The sequence below is a fragment of the Ascaphus truei genome, chromosome 14, assembly GCF_040206685.1.
Source record: "Ascaphus truei isolate aAscTru1 chromosome 14, aAscTru1.hap1, whole genome shotgun sequence".
NCBI lineage: Eukaryota > Metazoa > Chordata > Amphibia > Anura > Ascaphidae > Ascaphus > Ascaphus truei.
In genome coordinates, this window is record NC_134496.1 from 58453173 (window position 1) to 58461633 (window position 8461).

The window sequence follows — 8461 nt, forward strand, 5'->3', positions numbered from 1 at the left end:
CAGGAGGTGGAGGGCGTGTGTGTGCGCGCGCGTCAGTCTGCGGGGCGGTGTGCTCATCATCCCCAGCAGACCTTTTCAAGCGTTCAGGAGGCGGGTCTACAGAACTGAGGTTAGGGATGGGTGTTGCTCTTCTTACTACACTTTCCCGAATTATTTCATTGGCTGCCGAGGTCCCAGTGACGCTGCTGCAGCTTGAAAAAACAACTTGAGTAGTTTATGCAAACTAGCAAGCGTCAACTCCGTACTTCGGCGACAGGGTAGCTTCTACCCTGATATTTACTTTAAACAATTTGTTTCGAACGTGCACGTAAGCGCGCACGTCGCAAAGCCGGCACCCTGAACGAGGTCTTATTTTGCCCTCGGGTAATGGTTTCATTTATTTTCTTGGCTGTATTCTTAAATTGTGTGCAAAGGGAAAGAAAATGGCTACTTCGCTATCTTATTGTATCAACAATAATTTAATGTACACGTTTCTCAAACATGGCACGGTTTTTATATTGTAAACTACCCAGGGCAGATTCCCTTCCCTGTTGTCTGATTTTGGTGGTTGCCCTTCCTGTAATATCATTCCCTGTATTCTTTTTTGTTAAACGTTTAGTATATTGTTGGCACTAATATAGATGAGTAATCCTAAATCTGATTGTCATAATTGGGAATGAGCAAACCAGGGTAACCACCTCCCCTGCCGCTAACCAGTCAATGTGATGTATTTTGTAAGGTATCAAACAGAATTAGAACTTCTGAAACTAGTCATTAACATGACCTTATGTGGTCCTAAGTGGGAATGCTCTTTAAACACCTGTCTGAGTCTGCAACACATCTAGAACGTTCTACCTTCAATGCTCTAGAATTATTTTTTTCCCTTCTAATTCCAGGGGAATATCTTCGATCAGGAAAAGTTGTTGAAACAAAGCTGCACCCTCTATGTGGGGAACCTGTCCTTTTATACCACAGAGGAACAGCTGTATGAGCTCTTCAGCAAAAGCGGTGACGTGAAGAAAATAGTTATGGGTCTGGATAAAGTAAAGAAAACTGCATGTGGATTCTGTTTTGTGGAGTATCCTTTTAAGAAGAGCGGTGCTTGTTATAAATTAGTCTTGATATTCAGTTTCTAGCACATACACCTAATGAGAACAACAAAGTCAAAGCAACTTTTTGTTACATTTATTTTTCTAACGGTAATGGAGCTAGGAGATCCTACTGAACTGCATTATTGTCGGCTATGGGTAACTGTTGACCCCTAGGTCTCGTCCAGTATAAAATAAAAAAGTGGGGTGGTTTAGATTGGATTGTCGCTTTAATGCCCAATAAATTTAAATTACCACGCTGTCGTAGCCCATGTATGTAGGAAGAGATATAGGATATATATAATAGGATGATATCGCTTATTTGTAAAGCACCAACATATTCTGCAGCATGGTACAATGGGGGTACAGAGTTATGTAACTTACATAAATACAATGACCTACAAATAATGACAAACAGACACAGAAGGTAATGAGGGCCCTGATTCTGAGTTTACAATCTAGAGGGAATAAGGTGCAATGTTGAAACAAAAGATAAAGTGACTGCTTGTTGTGGGATGGAGTATGCCTCAGGATTGTGTGGGTCCAGCTGCACAGTTGATCTCCTTTAGGTTTGGGGTGTTGGCGTGGAGTTAGGTCAAACAGCACAGCGGGTACCAATAGAGTTGCAGGTGGTGTGGTGGTGGTAGATGTTTGGGGCATGCCAGATAACGTTCCTTTTCAAGGAAGCCTTTCAGGGAGTTTTGAAATACCTGAATGTTGGGGGGAGAGTCTGATTGTGCGTGGTAGGGCATTCCAGAGAGAGGGCGCAGAACAGGAGAAGTCTTGTAGACGAGATTGAGGAGGTAATAAGGCAGATTTCATGGCAGAATGTAGGGGGCCTTAAGGGATATATTGGGGGTGAGGGTTGAGATGTAACGGGGGTAGCATTGTTGAGAGCTTTGTAAGTCAGAACTAAATTTGATTCTAAAAGATATGGCAAGCTAGTGTAGGGATTTGCATAGAGGCCCAGCAGAAGTGGAGTCTGGCAGCAGCATTTTGGATGGATTGGAGTTGGGACAGGTGAATAAGAGGGATGGCAGCTAGGTGAAGGTGACAGTAGTCAAGGCGGGACAGGATGAGTATTAGGATTTAGTTACGTTATGAGTGAGAAAAGGGAGTGTCCTAGTGCTTATTTTAGAGATGGCAGGACGTGGTGAGGGATAGAATATAAGGAATGGAGAGGGCAGAGTCAAAGATGACCTAAGCAGCGGGCTTATTAACATTGTGGTATTGACAGTGAGAGTTTTGACATGTTAAGCTTCAGATAAGTGGGACATCCAGGAGGACATTGCAGAGACAGTTGGTGACAAGCGACAGGAAAGAGACGAGGAGAGGTAAATTTGGGTACCCTCGACATAGCATCCTTTGGCTTTCCATATAATTTCTATTAGTTCACTGAGAGGTGTCGTGAGAATAGCAGAGGGCCAAGGACAGAGCCTTCTGGGACTCCACAATAACCAAAAAGGGGGGGACTCTACCGCTCAGCCTAGTACTAATATCAATAACAAGGTAATAACCGGGTGCTATAGGAAAAGCTAACACTTATTAACAGGGTGGGTCCCAAACCTTTTCTGGTTCTTTTGGGACCCACCCTGTTAATAAGCCTTCTGGTATTCCAACAGAAAGCGGACCATGAAAGACCAGTTGGATAGGGAGAACGTGAAGTAGGTGAGGGCTACGTAAGGGAGGCCAATGGAGTGGAGTATGTGCAGGAGAAGGGGGTGATCAACAATGTCAAAGGCAGCAGAGATCCAGGATAATTAGTAAAGAGAAGTGACCCTTGGACTTATACATTTTTTTTCTATATGTGCACACACATGTGTATGGGTTCTCTGAGTTTCTATGGGCTGTACTTCTTTACATATGGTGTGGAATAATAAACATATGATGTAATTATACCTAGCAAACAAAATCCACCCTAGATGCACAGCAACACAATTCACCCAACACCCTAAAAAATTGTGTTTGCTGATCACGCGCATTTTAAGTGAAACTTCTTTATCTTTTGTCACAGAAATTGTATTTGTTGTGATGTTTTTATTTAATAATCAAAACACAATTTCAGTGCCAAAACGCAAAGAAGACATGGTGGGAGTGTGCGCCGGTGCGCCGGTGGGAGTGTGCGCCGGTGGGAGTGTGCGCCGGTGGGTCGGTGGGAGTGTGCGCCGGTGGGTCGGTGGGAGTGTGCGCCGGTGGGTCGGTGGGAGTGTGCGCCGGTGGGTCGGTGGGAGTGTGTGTGACTGCACATCTCAGCACTAAACTATTGCTGCTATGCCGCCACTACGGGTTTTTATTTGCTTTGACCTCACTTCTTTTCAAAATACGCTTTCTACCAGCCTCATTATGTCTCTAACGCCATTCATATTTCTCCATCTCTCCTTCCTTCCCCACTTCTCAGTTCACATTAACTCCTTTCTTACCTGCGCCCTCTAACCCTACACAGCTATATCCCCTGCACTAAATCACACCCCTACAAATCAGCCTCACGCATTTTCTTTCCATGCTTCTCCTCCTTGCTTCTGGGAATCTCTCCGAATCCTGGTCCCTGCCTTATTTCTGTATGCTCTTGTCCTCGCCTTCCACATACTTCTACTCCTTCGGGTGTCAACCCCTCTAACCCCATACCTATCTCGTCACCCTCCCTCCTCTATCCCTTTCTCTTGTGCCCTTAGAAAGGGAGCGTGCATTCCAAACACGTTCCTCTCTGTGCATGACTTCTCTCACACTCTGCTTCTCTGCTTAGGCTTAACTCACTCAGTCTGACTCTGCTCTGGAAGCTGCCCTCTATTATGGTGGCCTTTTCTTTCTCCCACTCTTCGCACCCTGATGGCAGGGGTGGAGGCGTGGGGCTCCTATCTGCCGCTACCGTTCCTTCGTATTCCTCCCCCTCTTGCTTTTCCCTCCTTTTTGAGGATCACACTGTCCAGCTTTTCTCTTCTCTCCCTGTCCATGTGGCGGTCATCTATCGCCTACCTCTACTCATCCCCCTTCTATCTTTCTCACTTTGAATCCTGGCTTTCTTTCTCTCCTTAGACTCCCCTGTTCTTCTCCTTGGGGACTTCAACTGCCACATTGATGACCCCTCTCTCCCTTGGGCTTCCCGCTTTCTCTCTCTAACATCTTCTTTTGGCCTTCAACAGTGGACTGCAGCCAGCACCTACAAGGATGGCCATTTCCTAGAACTAGTTTTCACTAAACCCTTCTCCCTACAATTTCTCCATTTCCCTCTCTCTGACTATCACCTCATTTTCTCTTACTTCTCCCCTTCTCCACCTCCATCTACTGCTCGTCAATTAACCTACCAGTGTTTGATTCCACTTTACGCTCCTCTCTCAGCTCTGCTCCAGACCCTGACAACCTGGTCAGGAACTACAACTCTGCCCTATCCTCCTCTTGATCTACATGCCCTGCTTTCTCTCTGCCGTTCTTTCCCTTTGAACCCCAGACCCTGGCTAAATTCTCACACACGCATGCTGTGTTCCTGCACTCGTTCCCCTGAACACCTCTGGAGGAATCTCTCACACACTCACAGACTTCCTTCACTACAAATGTATGCTGTCATGTTTCAACTCTGCCCCCTCTCCGACAAAACAAACCTACTTTTCTTCACTAAACACGCCCAAGTCTAATCTACGCAGACTCTCCTGTCTTTGACTCCCTACTCAGACCACCCTCTGCTGCCTGTTCTTCCATCTCACCTCAGGACTTTGCTGACTACAGGCAGTCCTCGGTTATCCGACACAATGCGTTACTCAAAATGGCGTTGTAAAGCGAAACGTTGTAAAGCGAAACACGTTTTCCCATAGGAACACTGTTTAAATGAAAGGTTCTGTTCCTGAAGGCATTTTTAACACTAAAATACACCAAATATTTTATGCAGGCAATAAGATATGCAGCGCACACATAAATTATATAGTGTATATACTGTATTATATATATAATATAACATAATAAATAATATATTATATAGTATAATATAATATTATATAGTATAATATTATATATATACGCTCTTACGACGCTTTGCAACGTTGTTTATGTGAATGTGTATATATATACACACATACACAACGTTGCAAAGCATTGTAAGAGCGTTGGATAAGCCATTTTGGCGTTGTAAAAATGAATATAGGTATGCATTACACAGCGTTGGATAAGCCATTCGTTGTAAAGCGAAGCGTTGTAAAACGAGGACTGCCTGTATTTCAAGAAAAAGGCGGAATCCATAAGTCAGGCAATCCCCTCTGTAACCTCCTCCCATCCTACACCTCTTCCTAACTCTCCTCCTGCATTCCTTGACTCTCTATCCGATGTCACAGAGGAGGACGTGTCATTGCTGATCTCTTCTTCTACCACCTGCCCTCTTGACCCCATTCCCTCCCATCTCAAAACCTCTTGCTCCTACTATAATCCCTACGCTCACACACATTTTTACCTCCTCCCTGTACTCTGGTACCTTTCCCTCTTCCTTCAAACATGCAACAGTCATACCATTACTCAAAAACAGCAAGCTTGACCCTACCTGTCTTTCTAACTATCGACCTGTCTCCCTCCTGCCTTTTGCCTCTAAACTCCTTGAACGTCTTGTATTATCTCGCTTCTTCCATTTCCTCAACACTTATTCTCTCCTAGACCCTCTACAATCTGGCTTCCGCAATGCTTACTCCACTGAAACAGCCGTCAGTAAAATAACTAATGACCTCCATGCTGCCAAAGACAGAGGTCATTACACTCTGCTCATATTACTCGACCTCTCTGCAGCATTTGACACAGTGGACCACACTCTTCTCCTCCACATTCTCCATATTCTTGGCATTCGTAACAGCTCTATCCTAGATCTCCTCTTACCTCTCCCATCGTACTTTGTGTCTTTTGCAAACACCTCCTCCCCTATCGATCTCTCTGTGAGGGTACCCCAGGACTCTGTCCTGGGACCCCTTCTCTTTACACACTCTAGGTGACCTAATCACATCTCTTGGGTTCAAAATTACCTCTAGACTGATGACACAAATTTACTTTTCTACCCCTGACCTTACACCTGCTCTACAGACTAAAGTTTCTGAATGTCTCTCTGCTATATCATCCTGGATGGCCCTCCGCCGACTTAAACTTAACATGGCAAAAACAGAGCTCCTCATACTTCCTCCCAAACCTGGTCCTATTTCCTCGTACAATACTGTTGGAAGTACTATCATTCCCCCAGTAGCCCAAGCACGCTGCCTAGGGGTCACACAAACTCCTCTCACATTTTCTTCTCGCATTCAAAAGGTAGCAAAAAACTGTGTCCTTTTTTTTCCCCTCTGCAATATAACAAAGATACACACTTTCCTCCTATTGATCGACTGCAAAAACTGACACAGACCCTCATTCCCGTCTAGATTAATGTAACCTCCTGCTGTCCGGCCTTCCTACCTCTCTCCCCTACAATCTATCCTAAACGCTGCTGCTAGAATCACTCTACTCTTTCCTAAATCTGTCTCGGCATCTCCCCTCCTGAAATCCCTCTCCTGGGTTCCTATCAAATCCTGTATCACACACCATTCTCCTCCTCACTTTTAAAGCTTTACACTTTCTGCTCCTCCTAACATCTCAGTCTTCATTTCTCGCTATACACCATCCCAACTCTTCCGTTCTGCTCAAGGATGTCTTCTCTCTACCCATTTGTATCTAAAGCCCTCTCCCGCCTTAAACCCTTCTCACTGACTGCCCCACACCTGGAATGCCCTTTCCCTCAAGATATGACTAGCACCCTCTCTATCAACTTTTTTTAAAAACACCCTTGCTTAAGGAAGCATATGAGTAGCTCCATGGCTGATTAACACCTCATACATTAACCTTGGCCCCCTGCAGACGCACTTACCAGAATGTCCTACTGTCTCTGTACGTTCTTCCTACCAACAAATTAGATTGTAAGCTCTTCGGAGCAGGGACACCTTTTCAGAAGTGTTACTTTTTTGTCTGAAACACAGCATATTACTGCTGTGAAGCGCTATGTACATTAATGGCGCTATATAAAGATATACAAAGTGCTGAAATCAATTTTTCATATATAAACATAAGGCAGAAGTGTGAATTTTGATGCATTTGCTTTTGGAAAATGATTTACTTTTTTCTTCTTTATGCTCCTCTTGTAGCAAATAAAAATGGGAAGTTCACTTTTGACCGATGTTCGTGAAGAATTCTTAAGAAAAGGGAGGTTATTGGAACATGCCAGCACTATAATATACACTTGGCTCAATGCGGCATAATTGAACAGCTGCCTGTAGATTAATACTTTGCTGGCATTACTTTCTGTGGAGGTTTTGAGATTGTCCTGTAAATGTTCCAACTTGATATTGTTGCCCCCTTAACTCTGTTTTGAGATACTATACAAGAGCAGGAGGAGAGAACGCAATGCGTTACATTAATGGGACGCGGCTGGATGATAGAATCATTCGGACAGATTGGGACACAGGTTTTAAAGAAGGCAGACAGTATGGTCGCGGGAAGTCGGGAGGGCAGGTAAGTTGTGATTTGCATACACTTTTGTACTTGAAGCAAAAACTTGAATATAAATCTTGCCACAGAACAAATATGCATTCTATTTTGCGCTAATGCTCGTAACGCCTTTTTTCTTTTAAAGGTCAGAGATGAGTATCGCCAGGACTACGATGCTGGAAGGGGAGGGTATGGTAAAATCGTACAAACTTTTTGAAAACCAAACATTCAGATGTGCTTGGACATCAGACCCGAGAGGAAGAGACAAGTTATTTTTTGGGAAGAGTGGTGCCTCTGATTGAATGGGGCAGATGAGCAGGGACAGTTATTGGTTTTAAGGTTGAAAGAGCTTTAAATGTGTGGGCTTTCATATAATACCAGAAGCAGGTTCATAAGTATGTTTATTTAGAACACTGCCCTTAGTCCCGTTGGCAACTCCTTTTTGCTTCTGTAATATGTATCGTTTGTGAAATATTTCCCATGTTAATTGTTCCCTTTTTGCATTTGCTGGTTTTATATATAAAAAAAAATTAGAAAAATCGCTTGTGCCTTGTATCTCCTTCATATGCCAATTAAACATTTCAGAGTACAATGTTTGATCTGTCCAGACCTATCCAATGGGTGCATTTAAAAAAAAAAAAAACTCAACAGATGAACATTACTCAGACTTACTGTCGCACTAGAACATTACTCAGACATACTGTCGCACTAGAACATTACTCAGACTTACTGTCGCACTAGAACATTACTCAGACTTACTGTCGCACTAGAACATTACTCAGACTTACTGTCGCACTAGAACATTACTCAGACTTACTGTCGCACTAGAACATTACTCAGACTTACTGTCGCACTAGAACATTACTCAGACTTACTGTCGCACTAGAACATTACTCAGACTTACTGTCGCACTAGAA

General features: G+C 43.8%; 1 protein-coding gene across 2 annotated transcripts in view; it reads left to right on the forward strand.

Annotated features, from left to right (window-relative positions):
* The window catches only part of NCBP2 (nuclear cap binding protein subunit 2), an 8900-nt gene extending 817 nt beyond the window's left edge, over positions 1-8083 (forward strand). For both annotated transcript variants that reach the window (XM_075571161.1, XM_075571162.1), the window contains exons 2-4: positions 876-1057; positions 7430-7568; positions 7690-8083. In XM_075571161.1, coding sequence (XP_075427276.1) covers positions 876-1057; positions 7430-7568; positions 7690-7761 — 393 coding nt within the window. In that variant the 3' untranslated portion in view covers positions 7762-8083. The remainder of the gene's footprint in view (positions 1-875; positions 1058-7429; positions 7569-7689) is intronic.
* The last annotated feature ends 378 nt before the right edge of the window (positions 8084-8461 follow it).